Consider the following 19,655-nt stretch of genomic DNA (forward strand, 5'->3'; position numbering starts at 1 on the left):
GTAATCATTCGTTTTTTTTTATTTATTGAGCACTATGTGTTTTTATGTAATCGAAATCCGTCGACATTTTTGTGATTTTTTTTTCACTATATTGTGCTTGCTTGTTGCGTGGCAATCATCTTACACGCGCCTTTTCCTTCTGCACTCTTTTCTTTTTTACCCTATTTGAGTTCCATTAACTCTTTTTCACAACTCTACCAGTCATCTATCCGTCCATCTTTTCATCACTGTTATTAATTTTACATAATAAACGGGCAACATCTATTATAAACATACACAGACTTGTATTTGTAGCTTAGAAGAATGTATTATCAGATATATTTGTTTTATTTTTCTGTCTATTTATGTTATAGTGTATTTTCGTAACTTTTTTCTTTGCGTAAGAAATGAAATAGGATGGATACTGTAGTTTTCTTAAAACGTTCGTAATATATTGAAATTCATCATTAAGATATTGGGGACTGCATATTCTAAAGGCACACAAGAAAAAAAACTCACTATTAAACAGACATCTTTTCATTCCCACCCACACCAAAAATACAAAAATCTACGACACTCTTAATAGACTTGGTTTTCACTTGATACAAACAACTTCCACAACAATAAAACAGACATTAAAAACTACCAAGCACTCTCCCAAAACCCTCACATCCGATGCCGGTATATATTCCATCCCATGTAACAACTGTCAACAAGCGTACATAGGTGAAACACAGCGAAAATTGAAATTAAGACTTTACGAACATAGAAGAGATATAAGGAATGGTAACGCCCTAAATGCACTCTTTTGCCATTGTGCAGAACACGATCACTCAGTTAATTTAGATCAAGCGAAAATCATTAAATACGTTATAGATAGAGCTAAAAGAAGACTTTTAGAATCAGCACTAATATTAAATACTGATACTATTACGCAAAGAAATGGCTTCTACCATTTAACCTCTAGCATAGGGAAAATAATAATCAAAGAAAAAAATATCAAAACAGATCCTGGCTAACCGTTTTTTCTTAAATATTTCAACAAAATGAATAAGTTTACAGGAGGAAAAAAAAATGTACATATTTATTTTAACGCATTTTTAAAAGTGTATATATAGACATCGAACAACCCAACCTTCCCATACGCACACATATGTTTGTCCTTCCCGACATGGGTAGGATTCAAAAACTGTTCTCTTTTTCGTATGATCTATGACTTTTTCTTTTCTTGCATTTTTACTTTAATGTCCTGAAGATGTCCTCTGAAATAAGGACGAAACGTTGATTATTTTAATAATTTCATTCGGTCTTTCTATTTTTCTCAATATATATATATATATATATATATATATATATATATATATAAAGGGAAATGTAATTTGCTTGAAACACTGCTGGTAAATAAAATATGTGATATTATATGCGACTTTGAAAAATAAATAGACGTACGGTATTTCGCTATTCTACATGATGTCCACCTTTTTGTCTATTTTTGGTCATTTTCCACACCATTTCTCACACCGGTTACTCACATTGCGATAGCCTTCTAATGCATTCATATTTTAATTGCCAGCAATGCTCCAAGCAAACTATATTTTCCTTTATATATATATATATATATATATATATATATATATATATATATATATATATATATATATATATGTATGTATGTATGTATGTATGTATGTAGGTTCAATCCACGGTTGGGGAAAGGTGTTTGTCTAGCTGCACTGATGAGTTGTGATACAACGAAACCGTACTGTATGTGGATGACAATTAAAAGCCCCCCTCTTTGGGTTGAGCACTTTATAAATATATTTTCCCCCGACGCGTATTTAAAGGCGATTAAGCAGAACCCACTGTTTATTTGCTTGTAAACAAGCTGATGGCTCGAGCACTGTGTGACGGGAGGGTGTGAATTTAATATACACTCTATGAGAAATATTTACGGCACTGATTCAGAGCCGAATGGTGAGAGCCGCCGACTGTCAATGCGACGGTTGTAGGTTCAATCCATGGCTGGGGAAAGGTGTTTGTCTAGCCGCACTGATGAGTTGTGATACAACGAAACAGTACTGTATGTGGATGACAATATATATATATATATATATATATATATATATATATATATATATATATACATATATATAAAGTAGAAAAGTTAAGATATTGTAGGATGACATTTACAATATGTTATTCAAAACAAAAATTCGAAATAAAAGTCAACGTTTCCTTATTCCATAGAGTTTCACAGAAAGGCTCTTCTCCCCAGAGGAAAAAAGATAGCCAAAGGTAAGTATAGATAAGTATGTGTTTCGCTGGTAAGTTCAATTTTAGAAAACACCCAAGGAAGAAAATTGAAAAAAAGTAAAAGTTTAAAAGTGAAAAGAGAATACTCATGGTTGTAAATATCCAAAAGTTCGCAATAGGCGAGGCGATTAGTGAGTCCAAAAAGAGTTTCATAAGATATCCTTAAGAATATCTTTTAAAAATATTTGGAGTTAGAGAAGGAATAAAAATTCGGTGTAGAAAAATTATATCATAAAATGTGGGAGTAAAATCCAATCCATGGAAATAATAGTTCTTGTGCAGAGAGGCATACGAAGTCTTATTCAAAAAAATATTTAGTTCAAATGGAAAAGAGTTTAAAAGATTTAACTAGATTTGAAGAAGAACAGTTGGAAAAATAACCTTCCATGGCCGATGTAAAGAAGAAATGGAAGGTTATTTTGCCAACTGGTATTATTTTAACTTGGCGTTGTTTACTGGCCTAAGTTTTTGCTTACTCTGAAGCAGCACCAATACCCACTTTCTCCCAAAGCGCAAACCACACCCAAATACTTAATAAAAAATGAATGTAATCTTGACTCTCTTTTCAATATCGCTCCTTTTTTTGTTTATGGAAATGGTCTCGTTGAATAATGATTTCACTGAAGCATGCACATATGTAACCAATAAAATTTGTATAATAAACACACTATATAAAAGTTCTTATTTGTTTCATGTTGACTGACGTACTGGTCGGGTAATTTCTTTTGAAACAAAATTATTAATGTAACCTACACGATAGAAAACACAGAAAACGGCAAAGAAACAATAAGACCAGTACGAGATTAACAATGTATATATTAGAAAAAGGCACGTTGCTTTGATTACTCAAATAACAGGTCTTAAAATACAAAAGCTTGTTTATTTGCACATTTTATGTTTTAGATGGCGATTAAGAACAATACATGGTGTCATAGATAAAAGCAAACAAACAAAAGATACTTACATGTGGTGATTAGTTGTATGGAGAAGCTTGAAGCGCCCTCTTTGTTTTTCGCTGTGCATTTGTAATAACCGTCATCTACATCTGTCAGATTGTAAATGATCAAGTTACCTCCCCTTTGTTCAAATTTCTTTCCGTCAATATTAACGGTTTTTCCGAGTCTGGACCATTCATATTGGGGGAGGGGATTTCCGCTAGCCACGCAAGGAAGTTCAATTTTATAACCTTGCTCTCCGCGAAGAGTTGGTCGTGAATTTTCTATACTTGGAGCTTTCCACACGGCCGGCGGATCTGGAACGTATGAAGAAAATCCATGTTTTTAAATTGAGAACATCTTGAAAGGGGGGTCATATAAAAGCGAAGGCATAGAAAAAAAGAAGAAAAGAAAACGAAGATATACAGAGAGAGAGAGAGAGAGAGAGAGGAGGAGGAGGAGGAGAGAGAGGAAATTGCTTATCTTAAAATGAATCTTAAATGTCACCCATCTTCTAAAGTGTTCTTTAATATTTTTATACAAATTTAAATTCTGCATTGTAAAAAACTGGGAGTAAATAAACCATTAAATTACATTACAGAGTTAAGATGACCAACATGCATTATTATTTAATTGTATGAAGCTCAACATAAACATAGTATTAAGTCATTTACAATCTTGAGTGTCGGTTTCTCAAGTCATATCTGAACAAGCGCATAGAAGTTGAATACTCTCTGGGAGTTTACAATGCATGCCCGCTGACTTGACATGTATAGGCACTTAATTTTACTCAAATCTTATGCAAAAATGCTACCTTACAAAGTCACGTTTATTTTGTGACTGAGTTCGAATCTTCAGGTCTGCGGTAATTATGATGCATAATCACGAAGCACTAACCTCTGTATGTATAAAATTGTAGGTAATATCTATTTAAAATATAGCATATATATATATATATATATATATATATATATATATTTAAAAGAGTGTAGCCATCAACAATTGTGGTTTTTTTTTAAAGGTTTTCATCATATTTTTATTTTTAAATATTTTTATAAGGCGTTTCGAGCTTAGGGTGTGCTCTCTTCAGATGTTTTTGCAAAAAGTTTTTCTTTAAAATGGGAGTTTGAAGAGTTATTTTTACCTCCGCTGATACTAAATGTGTTTGAATCTTACTTTGACCGGACACTTTGAACACTTACAGTTGGAGACATAATGTCTGAGACCACACATCACTCTGAAAAACACATTTAGTATCAGTGGAGGTAAAAATAACTCTTCAAACTCCCATTTTAAAGAAAAACTTTTTACAAAAACATCTGAAGAGAGCACACCCTAAGCTCGAAACGCCTTATAAAAATATTTAAAAATAAAAATATGATGAAAACCTTTTAAAAAAACCAACAATTGTTGATGGCTACACTCTTTTAAATATACATTTTTTTTTCTCGTTGGAACTACACAACCATCACTTTATATATATATATATATATATATATATATATATATATATATATATATATATATATATATATATATACTCATAAAATATATATAGTAATGATGAGTAAAATTGAATAAATAACAGATTCAAACCAGGAATCATAATAAAGAAAAATACCTAACAATCAAATGTCAATACCATCATCATCATAATCATACATTCCGTTCATGGTTGAAGATGACTAGGCAGGGCCTCGATGCTTTATCCTACGATGTTGTATAGCATTCACGTTCAATCTTGAAAGTTTGCCTAAAAGTAGGGCATGAGTAATTACCAGGGTTGTGCCTTTGGTTATATTCTTGTTCAAACTTGACTTTTATTTTTGCTCCTATTTCTGCCTTCTTTTGTGAAGGCTGCTGATCCAGCAACTTCGCTCTGTCGCAAGCTCTTCCCAATTTTTTCGTGTTCTTATTCACTGCCTTTAGGTGGCGCTTTATCACATCCTTGCAGCGGAGTTTCTGCCCTTCACTCTTTCTGTAACCATTTTCTAATTCTTCTCTGTAAAAAAAAGGAGTCTTGGCCTTCGGGACAAGATCAGGATGTAGTATCTGTTCTTCAGATGCTGCACTTCTATTTCTTGTTCTCTTTCGGTGGAGGAGAAATCCTTCACGACTGAGACAATGTTTATTTTTGTACCTTTTCTCCACGTTAAAAAACGACCCTGGTGTCTAACTCTGTCCCGTGGGGAGGCATTGTAAATAGGTACAATAGGATTTTTGCGATGCGATTGTTTTCCATTCGAGCCAAAAGTACAGTCCATCGCAGTCGTGTGGTGGCTTTAGTTGCTGTCCATCTTGGCTCTGTTGAGTACTTCAACATTTGGTATAAGATCGTTCCATTTAATTTTCATTATTTGACTTAGGTGGCGATATATCAGAAGACCGTATATTATAGCATCGGAAAAGTTGTTAACCTGACAATGAATTAAAACATCTCGCTTCTTTTCTCAATTTCCTGTATTGTGCTTCTATAAACATGGTTCCAAGTGGTAACATGCCTTATTTGGAGTGAATAAGAGCACTACTACTACTACTACTAATAATAATAATAATAACAATAATAATAACAATAATAATAACAATAATAATAATAATAATAATAACAATAATAATAGTAACAACAACAATAATAATAATAACAATAATAATAATAACAATAATAATAAAAACAATAATAATAATAACAATAATAATAACAATAATAACAATAATAATAATAATAATAATAATAACAATAATAATAATGATAATAATAATAACAATAATAATAATAACAATAATAATAACAATAATAATAATACTAACAATAATAATAACAATAATAATAATAACAATAATAATAACAATAATAATAATAACAATAATAATAATAACAATAATAATAATAACAATAATAACAATAATAATAATAATAATAATAATAATAATAATAATAATAATAATAATAATAATAATACATCACCAGATTTCGCATAATCCAAATGCTGACGTGTCATTAGTAGGCCAATGACAAGAGCTTATTTTTTCACTGTTTTGACTCTCGAGTATATATCAGTTAATATCTTATAAGTTTTTAGATAGAATGAAGTAGTTCTCAATTGATTAACTGTGTCTAACTGCATCGGATATATACTTCAGAGTATACATATAGTATATATAGAGTATACATATAATATACATGGAGTATATATAAAGTATATATAGCATAAGAATATTCTCTTGTTACAACCCTAGTTTTCTCAACTCATTTCAGAAACACCTACAATATATGTCTTGGGCAATCAGTTCAATAGTGACTTTGTTGATGTCGGGCTGGGTTATGACCCTGTTTCAGTCTAAAGAGGGTTTACGTCCCAAGCTTTTCTTTTGATAAGGCGTTAGTTTATCGTTAGTCTCCTTAGGTTTATATAGAAGGGAGATCCTACGAGGCTGCCCAGGCATTTTGACAGCCATGATGGTCACATACTCGTCAACGGGTTTTGGAATTTAACACCAAACCTTGTTTCTAACCTCATGGAGATATAAATACAAGAAGTAGAATTTTTTAACAAAGAAAAAAAATAAAAAGAATATTTATTTTTTAATTGTTTTAATCGCGAGAACAAAAAAAGATAATATCCGCATAAGATGACGAGAGGCAATTGTTTCAATATCGCTGTCTCTTTTTAAATCTGCTCGCTTTATTTCCAACATTACATCTCATAAAACTTTCGAGACTTTTGACTTACCGTAAACGTGAATGTAGGCCGGAGGGCTCGTCTTTTCGTCTAATGTTAAGATATTTTTAGTCACACAATGGTAGGCGGACGTTCGATCAGAATTAGTGACATTTCGGACTTGTAGTTCACCGTTACTTGTCACAGAAATCCGATTATCTGAAGGAAAAAAAAAGAAAGAAAAGCTTTAATTTTACAAGATAAAAAGTTATTATGTTCCCGACTTTTTTTCTATGAGCTTTGGATATTCGTATTATTTGGATATTCGGAGTACTGTTTTCATTTTTAATGTGATTTTCACAATTTTTCGATCGATGCAACTTCTTACCTTTGTCAGGTGTATCTTATTGAACTCGGGAATCTTTCTATCTGTGAACTCAAGGATCTGTACGGATTTTCGAACAGACCTCTTTATTAATCTAAGAGATTAACATGCTCTCGTTTCCCCAACCACGACTGGGTAGAATCCTTATTACTGAGAATTGAATCTTCCGCAAGGAACCTTAGGAAATGTGGGTGAATTACTTGGTAAAATACACCTGTATGTTACACTCTTCTGAAGGTTGAACATTGACATTTTCCGGGAAAACTGTTAAAATATATTTGTAGTATCGTTCCTGGCCGAGGTGTTGCCCTTTTTGGACGACGATAACGTTTTGGAGTATTGTGAAGAACCATTAAACAGAATTAAATATAAATTGTTTGCAAAAAGATATGCTTTAGTGGAGGAAGCAAATGAGACATTTTTAAAGACGGGGATGTATATAAAAATGGACATAAATGAAACATTGGGAGAATAGAGAGGTCACCAATAAGCAAGTACTAAATAAAACATAAAAAAATATTTTTCTATCGCAAATTTTATAAAATATAAAACTTATTTTTAATTTTAAAAAAGTTTAAACGACCTTATGTCACAGTTTGATTTCGTGGGGATGCAAATAAATACCAATGTCCACATATGCAAATTCGTGTTTGATGAATGAAGTCGTAGAGCTTAAAATGTGTAAGTACCATACGTGCGTGAGTATTTGGCAGCGTGGCATGGCGTATGTGTATTGGTTTACTTTGTTCTCGTTAATGCGTGCATAGCTGTGAGTAGCAATTTTTTCATGTTTTACTTGCTAGTGCGTAGGAATATGCACGCGAGTCATTGAAATGTTCATTTCGCTTTCCCCCGAACCGAGTCACGAAGGAAGGTGTTAAGCATACGTTCTGAGGTATTTCCGTACAACTACCTGGTGAATTCTCTCTTTTTCTTTAGCTTTTGTCTCTTTGTTTAATAAAAGATCTTAAGTTCACCTTAGCTTATTATTTTGACGTTTAAGTCCGTTTTTATTGATTGAAAATACTTAACGGGTGAACATATTCCTGGGAAACTAATTGTTTTAGGAAATGATGAAGAGAGTAAATGGAAACGGAGAAAGAAAGAGGGTAACATTCAGAGCCATTTGCTTTTCAACTTTTGTAAAATTCACGTCGCAATTAAACCACCACACAGTCATTACTGTTTGGGCTAAATATTTATTTTTTAATTCTTGTGAAAAATGTTGTGTTGAAGGCTGTATCAATGTAGTATGTAGGAAACATCGTGGGCACAAGTAAGCACATAAAAAATAATGACTTTATTAGAAGGAATTTTTCAATAATTTTCATTTATATTAGCTTATTTTTTGCAACAGAATGTGTTGTACAAGATGATAGGTGTTCATGTCTTCGATTTTCGACAATAGTATCTCATTTTCACGGGGAAAATAAAAAAAATAATTAAAAAAACGTGTAAAACTGTTCGGCGAAGTTTTCCACAAAACTTCCTACCAATGTGCGCATATTATTTAAGTAATTGTGAATGCAAATGGAACCATCATGCTGTAGGTGTTATAATGTATAATTTATCTAAGAAAAATATAAACCTGTTGTAAATTTACGAGCACAGTCAACCACTTTCTAACAGAAAACAATGTGCATTCATTTGCGCATCATAAAAATGTAGCCAGATGAATTCATTTAAAACATTTACTGTAGGGAGAAAGTAAATAGCAAGTTTGACAAATCGCCTCCGTCTAAAATGAATTCAAAAACAACTCAGTCACTCTCCTTTTATAATTCCTGTGCAATATGAACTGGAACAAACACCATGAGGACATTGCGAAGGTTGCTGCAAAGAAGGTGGGTCCCCCTATCGCGTTAGAAGACAACTCACACCTAAGAGTATCCTGTGCCTCTACAAGGCCACCATTCATCCATGCATGGAGCATCATTGCCACATCTGGGATGGTACATCTATCCCTAGCCTCTCCCTCTTGGATGGGACTCTAAAAGAGTTTTCAATATAATAGGTCCTGGTTTGTCAACTAAGCTCTAGTCCCTGTCCCATCACCACAATGTTGCATCACTGTGCCTGTTTTACAAATATTTTAATGGGTTTGGTCTGATGAACTCGTTGCACTTGTGCCCCTTCGACGTACACACCCTGGACAACCCCGCTCAGCAATAAAATCTCACCCCTTTACCGTGGAGGGCCCTAAATGCCAGAAATATTTCTAATCTAATAGTTTCTTCACTCAAACCACTCGACTTTGGAACTCTATTCCTGCTCCCTGCTTCCGTCTGTTCTGATATGCAGAAGTTTAAATGTAACGTAAACCAACATCTTGTTAATCTTTCCTAGGCATGGTGCCATAAAGTAGCCCCTTACGTCCAAGTAACGATAAAAAGAAATTATTTTTCTTCTTTCTCTATCAATTAATGCTTTTTCCCCCGTTTGTCTGTTGCTACTTGAATCAACCTGCCTTAAGATATTGACTTCCGAATTTAAATGCACCCAAGATTGATTTCTCCTTTTATCCTTTCTCTTTGCAAATACTTCAATCACGGTTTGCACCCACCAAAAAAATAAAAGAATCAAATAAAAAAATCAAACAAATTCTCACTTATATATTTTAGGTTTATTTATATATAAAAAAAAAACTCCGCGTTTTTGTACTAAATGATCCAAGCTAATCAGCTAAAATCTGCAAATATGATGCTTCAATCACGTTTTGCACTCGCGCTCAAAATCAAACCCTATGAATAAATAGTTAAAGATATAAAGAACTTGAAACATTAACAAAATGTGTACGTAAATAGTTATTGTGATTGAATATTCTATAAAAGACTTATATTCCGTAATAAGCAATCAAACCAAACGATATGCATAAATATTTAAAAATATATAGAAATTGAATTATGAACATGTTTTTTTCTTTCTTTCAAAAAATGACCAAAATTTACATTAAATAACGTGAAACGTGTGTAAATGCCACGGAACAAAACAACCAAACATTTTATAAACATTTCTGTTTGAGACGTTTTCTTTCATTCCTAATTTTTTTTTTAGAAGAGAATGGATGATTCGTATTACATGGCTTTTCCGAACTACTGTTCTTATCTTGAGTGTTATTTTTACACCGTTTCGGTAGATTTAACGCTCGACTCTCTTCAGGTACGTTTTGTCAAACTCGGGAATTTTTCTGTGAAAGTCGTAATTTCAAACAAAACCGTTCATTTAATCTACGAGTTTACCGTGTTCTTGTGACATCAGCCATGACTGGGTAGTTTTAAATATTAAAAAAAAAAATGAGAGAAAAATATTTCTGTGCTTAGAACTACTGTTCATGCTTTGAGAGTTATTTTCTATTCTATAATATAAATCTCACCTGTCTGTTTTAATGTATGTATATATGCATTATGTATGTATGTATGTATGTATGTATGCATGTATGTATGCATGTGTGTTTGTATGTTTGTTTGCCTAAAACGTTCGACAGAGGCTATGGATTTTTACGAGAGCGATAGCATTTTAATGATCGATCCCCCGGACGACAAATATCGGAAAATTGGCTAAAAACATTAATTCCTTCACCCTCAACTGGGCACTTTTCTACAGAAAGAGGTCGCTTTTTCACCGATATTTTTGAAAGTCATCCCCTCTTTTCGATTGGCTAACCTTAATTTAAACATTCGTCACTTTCGGTTTGGCGATGTGCGCGAGAGCAAATACGTCACTTTTTTGTTTGTTTGATTGTTTGTTTTTCATGTACGGATTTTAGCCTGCCTGCCTATTACCATTTTTAATGCTCAGCACAAACCTCCAAACACCCGGGCAGCGCCGGGAACCCTCGCTAGTGGTTATATAAATGTAATTTTCGAGCTTCCTCACGTGTATCTCTGGAGTCTTTCTGTCAGATCTATCTGTTATGTAATAGGTGGTATTAAGATGACGTATGTATTATTCTTTGGTGTTGACTGTTCGTATTAGGAAGAGTCTTAGTGTGTTTATGTGTGTGAGCATGTTGTTGGATGTTGTGAGATGCTAGATATATTCATTGTGAGTGCTCATATTGTTAAGAGATGGAGACATTGCTGAGATATAGAGATAGGGTACATATAAAGAGGGAGACAGTTCTTATATATAACGAGACAGACAGGGTACGTATTACTACAGGAGAGCCGACGGCATGTAATACACAATGAGAGTAGATTTGATATATAGATAGATAGACCGAGCGCTAATGCGCTTGGCATTTACGTTTGACAGTTATACATATAATATAACACGTTACCTTTTTCGTTGTAATTGATGAACACAGAAAGACGGCAGTTATAAAAAACATGATCATTTATTTCTTCTTCGACCAGTCGGACATGATTTTGTATTTCAGGGATTCAAAGTTTTACATGGTTATCTCTAAAACCTCTCTTTTCCTAGAGGGTGCCCTACCTCTAACTGAGAATCGGTCTGAAACTCTCTGCTTCTTTCCACTGACTGATCTGATTCCCTCCTAACTAACTTTGAACTCTTTCCTATATGGAGAAATCAAACTATGTCTGGTCAACGTGACCACAACTCACGTGTTTCAAACATGCACGTTTTGAAACCATTTATGACGACCAGGAAATTTCCCATTCTCTTTGTTGTTTTACAAAGGAATTTAACCTACTTGTCTAATTCTGTAACCGATATTTTTATTATGAATTCTTTCTAAGAATGTGAATAGTTTCCAGCCAAATTTGTATTTATTAAATATTTTAACAGAATCAACACTTTAACTAGACATTTCATTTAAATCTATTGTTCTTTAAAACTTAATCTACACGGTTCAATCCCCGTTTATTCTGGTATCATTTTCATTTAACTAATTCCCTATTTTTTTACTTACATAAAAAGGGACAGTCCTTATAATGTGGCATATATCTCGAACTCGGAAATCTGCGTTGAATCTCCAACGGAACATGTTATTTAATCCACGGGGGATTCATGCTCTCATTCCATAAAAACCTACGACGTAATGGATAAAGTACTAAGGTTCAATCCTCAGGGTGGGCAACGCTCAGAATACAATTGCGAATTACTTAAGACTTTTACTCAGTCATGGCTGCAAGAATGTTTTCTTTTTTTCTAATATTTTTCTAAAAATGTATTTTACAAGAATATGAATATTAATGCGAATACGTGTACAGCATCAATTCCTTCGTATCTTTTTTAATCATATCATTTTATTGGGGCTATTTCAGATGTTTTAGTTTTAAAACTTTCATTTTTACCAGAAAAAATATAAAACAAATAACAAAAAAGCGAAGTATATCATTCTTACTATGACTAAATACATGTCGCTGCTCGTAAACAAATAAAAATAGTTAAAAGTTGGTAGAAACCTCTTATTTTGTGTAACATGAGGAGTCCCATCTAGGGTAAAAAATGGGGAAGAAATGACTGCTGCATAATTACATGTTTGAGGAGATATGTTTCTTGTTTGTCTATATGCAAATGTGATGCTGCTGACCTTGGACAGCAGTGTGACGATTTTAACCACAAAACGTCTTATTTTAAAGTGCAGAAGTAGACATTTCATTTTAGAATGTACAAAATAGTTAACAATGAATTATTTAATCACATTCACGTTGACGATATATTTGCTATAACCAATTTTGCAGATAAATAATTTGTTTTGATATTAATACTGTTCAATTTTTTAACGAAATCACATTACTTACCACCATTTACTGTTTCCGAACCTCGAGTCCAACCAGTAACCTTTATATACTCATTCACAAATCGGGGGTTGATGAGGCACTTCAACACAGCTGTACCGCCACGCATAACCCATACGTTATTCAGTTGAACATTATAGGTCTTATCCTTGTCAACAACAACTGCAAAAGAAACAATAAAATGATCTTTATAGCGAGTCAATGTTAATTTGAAACAAGTTCTGAAAAATGGGTGCCACGGGTAAAAACGGACATAAGGCAATTAACAGAGATTTTAATGTGTACAGGGTGAACGATAATTATGTCGTCCTAGAAAAGATGACATGATTTCTTTTCCGTTTGATCAAAACTGGTCTTATTTTCTTATTTATTTATTTTTATTTATCTAATAGTCAGCCAGTTGTGTACAAATCACAAAAGCGAAAATAGGCTTCTACCATGTCTGAAAGTGACACAATATTCAACGAGCGAAATCGGAGATGCGACGCTGTATAACTCATGCTCTCTATTGATCCAAATTATGACAACAAGACAATTGCCAGCACCCCTAAAATGCAAATCCGGACGGTTTTACGCTTGAATGTACGACTCAACAAACTTTCCATTCACGGTTACGGTGTTTGGTGTGGTTTCAAGTGAGGGCCACCTCAGCCACCCCACATCTTAGAAGTCGGTTTGAAAATCAACAACAATGTATACCTGGATGTGCTGAAGAATGTGCCGCTGCCAGATCCTGGGTGTGCAAGCAGGACTCGGCGCCAGTCCACAAGTCCAAAGAGGCGCAGGGTTGGATTCTGAAGGAGTGCTTCGATGTTGTACCTTTCTCACATTGGCTCCCTCTATTTCTTCCGATCTGAATCCGCTGGACAATTTCATTTGGTCATACATTGGGAACATTACCAACTTGACCTACCACAACACCAAAGCCAGCCTGATCGCCGCCATCATCCGAATATTCGCCGTGTATCTCCGGGTATTCGCCGAGCTCGCGCTGGCGCTGATGTAAAGGGCATGCTCTCAGTTCCGAACGCGTATCGAGGCGACGATTGAGGCGAAATGCGGTTACATTGAATTGATGTCAACTCTTCTACTGAACCACATGACCTACAATGATTATTTCAATAAAGATGTTAAAATAAAGCTGTAGCGTCATTTTCTTAACGGTGATAAATTTATCGTTCCACCCTTCACCTTATATGTTTCCAGTGATTACAAATATTTTCCTGGAAATCAACACATCAAAGAGTCGTTTAAATAAAGCTTCAAGCATTAAAGTAAAGAAATATGTCGGAATTTTAAACAATCAGCGATTTTGTTTGATCAATTTTATATTAGTTTCTTCAGAAGCAGTTTCGAAAATTGGATCAAATTTACGGTTATTAGAATATTGCTAAGTCAGTTAAAATTCGTATTCACGCTCATACAACTTTCTAAAAGCTATTAAAATACAGCCTGATATATTAAACTGCAAAACAATATTAGCTTAAGCATTTTAAATATATATATATATATATATATGCACACGCGCACACACACACACACACACACACACACATATATATATATATATATATATATATATATATATATATGCTAGCAACCCGGCGTTGCCCGGTCGTAAAATACGCTTAAACATATTTTAATTTATACAGATTGCGTATGTCTTATTGTAGAAACAATCCTCTGTTGATTATTATATATTACGAGGAATAATTTAATTTTATATTAAAAACAATGATTTTATTATCTTCCTTAGCCGGTGTAACGTAAAAATTATTCATTTGATCTATAAGAGAGAAAAGCTACTTTTAAGATTGGATTTTTTCGATTTTCGATTTAAGTACCTAATGAATACTTGTGCAAAAGAACATCTTAGAACCCTACTAACCATATGCATTAGCTTTTTGTGAAATTTGCCAAAGATACATTCAACCGTTTCGGAAGCTATGAAAAACTAAACTCACACACATACAAAGTGACTTTTATATATAAGTAGAGGTACAGATATATATATATATATATATACATGTAAATATATACACACACACACACACACATATATATATATATATATCAGTTCATAGGTGTAATAAAGTATGTTGAGAAACACTTTAACAAGAGTTAGATGCACATTTATTTGTTGGAAAGGAAACACAAATAGAGGTGAAAGTCCTTAATCAGCAGAGTTTTTTTTAATCCGTGGAGTTTCTTAATCCGCGGAGTTTCAAAGAAATACTTTCCTTCTCGTCAGAGAAGGAGAGTTTGTAAAATGCATAAAGAATTTTGCCTGTAAAGTATTTTAAGTATAAAATATAAGCATGAAAATGATCATACTAGCGTGAAAATTAAATGTAAAATAATGAAACAAATGGAGTGGGGTAAAAAGAAAAATGGTTTCACGCGAGGGTGTGTTACCATAGTTGTTGAGTCTAAAATCAATACACATATACGAAGATACACTTTTATGCGTAAATTTTCAGTATTTACTTCTACCGTGCCCAATACATAGGGAGAGCTAGGTAGGAAGTTATGAAAATATATATGGCAATTATGCTACACAGAATATTCCGTCTATACGTATGTGCACATATGCATATATATATATATATATATATGTACATATATATACATATCTATACATATATGCATAGATATACATATGCGCATATATGTATATATACATACATATGTATATATATATACATATATATACATATCTGCATATATATACATATCTATACGTATATGCATATCTATACATATGTACATATCTTTACATATGTAGAGTTATATATATATATATATATATTTATATATATATATATATATATATATATATATATATATATATATATGTATTTCCAGGTATACATATCTATACATACGTGCATATATATCCATATATATATTAATTCCATCACGATACTGGCCAAGGATTTTGCACAAGGCTGTCTTACAAATGAGATAGAAACAGAAAGCAAGCCCGCATCAGAAATAGCCCTAAAGAGTCGGCACAGATACACTGATACCTTCCATTGCAGAAAACTGGAAGAATGGGCTAATCAACAGTAAAGTATTTCCTGGATGAACTATCACAGCAATGTATAGATAAAGAAGGCTTTGTAGATTGGCTGAAAAAAGGGTCTCTTTACTATGATCAGGAGAGAATGATAATGGCCGCTCACGATCAAGGCTTGATGTCCAATGCTTTTAAAAAAATAAGTGGTCACACTGGGAAATCTGTAAAAACCTGAATATGCCATGTAATAGCAACTCTTGGGAACATGTACCAGACAGAACAATTGGAAATAAGCCATATACGATCCACTATGACTACGAAATTCCTACAGCTACAAACCTAGAAAATGGGGCTATTAAGCTTGATATGGGACAAGAAGAAGAATGTGGCAACCCTATTTGAAGTAAGCGTCCATAATGATGCTGGGCTTAACAGAGCAGAGAGGGAGAAAGTAACAAAATACCAAGGACTTGTGTACGACCTGAAAAGAAACTGGAATCTTAAGAAGATATCAATCACACTAGTTATCATAGGAGAAACCGGATTGATGAAACAGATTTTCAAAAACTACGTCGCGAATATACCAGGTGAACCAAGTGCAAAAGAAATACAAACAATAGCACTTACAGGAACGGTTAGAATCTGAAAATAGATCTCTTGGTTGGAGTAACTAAACTAATGGCAAAACGTTTGACATCCGGTAGAATGCCCCATCCCCAGGAAAAACAAACGATAAAGAAATTAAAACAGAGAGAAACATATATTTCTAGGAAAAAAAAAGCTCCTGGAGTTCTTAGAACTTCGATTGAAATAAAATGAAATAAGATAGAAGCCACTTAAACACATTTCTCAAAAGGATTAGCGGGAGATATGCTGTTTTAAATGATGCAAAGGTAGAGTATCACTAGCTGCGTTTCTTCCTATTCAGCCGATTTTAAGTCTGGTCTAGGTAAAACAATCCAAGATAATTGGAAATAACTTCGATTCAAGTGTATATTTCGAGATTCGAACTCTAAACCCTGTGCGTTTAATTGCGTGTGGTCTGAGGCTGATCCTGTTATCGACCTAACCAGTTAATTGAATGTTCTGCGCTCACCCAGGTGCCATTTATTCACGATAAAAGCGACTTTTGTAGCAGGTAATTACATAGAAAGATTTTTTCAAAGAAATAGTTCCCCTTTATATCAGCCCTTATGGGAAATTCGCAAATCTATTAAGCATTGTACTGGCTTTATTAAGTTTTACGTTGTCAATATTGGTCGAAAGCCAAATAACGAGACATAAATTTGAGTATATTGTATTAGGTTGTTGCATAAGTTCCGGCAGTTTTTTTAAAAGAAAATCAAAGAATTTTTACAGCAAAAATAAGCTCGTGTAGGACCTAAGCTCCATATTTTTGTGTGAATCCTATCGACTGAAGGTGGCGTCAAATTATCACAAAATAACACTTCATATTTTCACCAAATTCTCTACATGGCTGATGGCCATCTTCCTTTAAGAGAACCCTGAGTTAGCCTTCGTCTATCTTGATTGGTCTTCGAGAACGAGGAGCGTGATTGAGATCAAAATTACCGTTTTTGATTTTGCTAAACCAATCTCGGACAGCTTTCTTAGCTATAGCGTTTTCTCCATATACGGCACAAATACCCTGGTCACTTCACTCGCTTTTTTGATCTCGATTATAGACGAAAAGAAGGTCTCGAAAATGTGATTTTTTATCTACTTGACAATCTATTTGACGGTTCTGGAAAATGAGAAAAATCAATTAGACAAAAAATGTGTATCACTATTTTGTAGAACAGAATATGTGCTTTCGAATATATATATAGAGATAGATAGATAGATAGATAGATAGATATAGATATAGATATATAGCACTTTGTCAAATATCAAATCATGTTTCAGAACAATATTTTTTTATGAAACGGCGAAAACTAATACAGCAACCTGATAGTATGTCAAGCTTAATAGGCACACTCTCCTACATGAAAACTCGCTTGAAATAATTAATCATGATTCTAGATCAAGTTTAGTGTCTCGTTTTATTCAGACAATCTATATATTAATACGATAGCGTGTGTGTTATTTCTGTGTCACGCTTAAATTCAAGTCGTTTAATTGTTATGTACTTCCATTTCCTAGCATAATTAATTTTCCCAAGAATTCCCCATAAGTGTTGGTTTCGGTTTCAATTACAGCTGATGGCACTTAAACAATCATATATATATATATATATATATATATATATATATATATATATATATATATATATATATATATATATATATATATATATATATATATATATATATATATAATTTTATCAAGAATTCTTCATAAGTTTTGGGTTTCGGTTTTGAATATAACTGATGGACCTCCAGTTTATATATATATATATATATATATATATATATATATATATATATATATATATATATTCCATAAGTTGTTATTTCGGTTTCTATTGAAGCTAATGCACCAAGTCATATGGATATACATTTTTATTTTCGAAATCACAACTTTATAATATATAAAAATCAATATAACATTAACTCTATAATAATATATACGAAATCTGCAGGAATTAAAATATCATATTGAAGCTTCTAAAATCAGAAGCTCACAGTATTAATGCTGGAGTCCCTCAAGGTTCCATCCTAGGCCGAACTCTCTTTTTAATCTACATCAATGATCTTCCAAATCATATCATTAGACCATTCGCAGATATTTATGCTGACGACTCTACCATCTATTACAATACATCAAAGACTGTAAACGACCAAGTTTTCTCTGATCCTCTCTCTTCTGATCTTGAGCATGTGGTACAATGGAGAAAGAGGTGACTGGTTACATCTAAAACCAAGCTTTTTGTATTTACATCATCAATGTTCTGATCCCCATCTGGCACCAATTGAAATTAATGGCTCTCGCGTTGGGGAGGCTGGGATTTACCGTTGCTCCTGATATGAAATGATACACATACATCAAACCTGTTGCCAAGGTCACTGGGAAAATGGTTGGACCCTTCTATCGATCCAGTACATCTCTCACTGCTGATGCAATTCTCTACCTATATAAGAGCCAGGTACGTCCAAGCATGGAGTACTGTTACCACATCTGGCCAGGAGCTGCTAGAAAGGACATCCCGCCTTGACAGAGTTCAAAATATACTTTGTAGCCTAGTGGGGGCTGCCCTTTTCTCCTCTCTGCAACCTCTTTCTCACAGAAGAGACGTTGCGGGACTGTCTCTGCTTTATCGTTATTTTCATGGCAAGTGCTCGTCTGAGCTTCAATCTATGGTCTCCCCTCTCCAAACCTTCACGAGAAGCACTCGTCTCGCTGAAAAAAACTATCAATCATTTTCCCCACTCTTAATTCGTATCTAAACCTAAACGGAGATTCCATGAACAATTTTTTTCTCTTAGAGCTGCACACCTGTGGAACTCTCTCCCATTTGTCATCTTTATGGCTTACTACTATATGGTTGTCTTCAAGTCCAACGTAAACAAGTTCTTGATGAGCCGTTCTACTTAAGTAATCCAATTTACCAAATTTCCACTACTACCAATTACTATGTCACTGTCCCATTGATCACTGTACACTTATTAACCCTTACACTCGAGTGACTTCTTGGCCTTGATAAGTGGTGACTCGTTT

General features: G+C 33.5%; 1 protein-coding gene across 6 annotated transcripts in view; it reads right to left on the reverse strand.

Annotated features, from left to right (window-relative positions):
- Positions 1–19,655, reverse strand: part of LOC145248920 (cell adhesion molecule Dscam1-like) — a 401,357-nt gene that overhangs the window by 177,605 nt on the left and 204,097 nt on the right. For all 6 annotated transcript variants that reach the window (XR_013863428.1, XM_080110708.1, XM_080110707.1 and 3 more), the window contains exons 4-6: positions 12,983–13,141; positions 6,959–7,105; positions 3,257–3,544 (exon numbers count right to left, since the gene is read on the reverse strand). Coding sequence is in view for 5 of the 6 variants with exons in the window: in XM_080110708.1 (XP_079966834.1) it covers positions 3,257–3,544; positions 6,959–7,105; positions 12,983–13,141 (594 nt within the window). In the remaining variant the exon portion in view is untranslated. The remainder of the gene's footprint in view (positions 1–3,256; positions 3,545–6,958; positions 7,106–12,982; positions 13,142–19,655) is intronic.

Source organism: Euprymna scolopes, chromosome 27 (genome assembly GCF_053919585.1).
Source record: "Euprymna scolopes isolate OS-2025 chromosome 27, ASM5391958v1, whole genome shotgun sequence".
Taxonomy (NCBI): Eukaryota; Metazoa; Mollusca; class Cephalopoda; order Sepiida; family Sepiolidae; genus Euprymna; species Euprymna scolopes.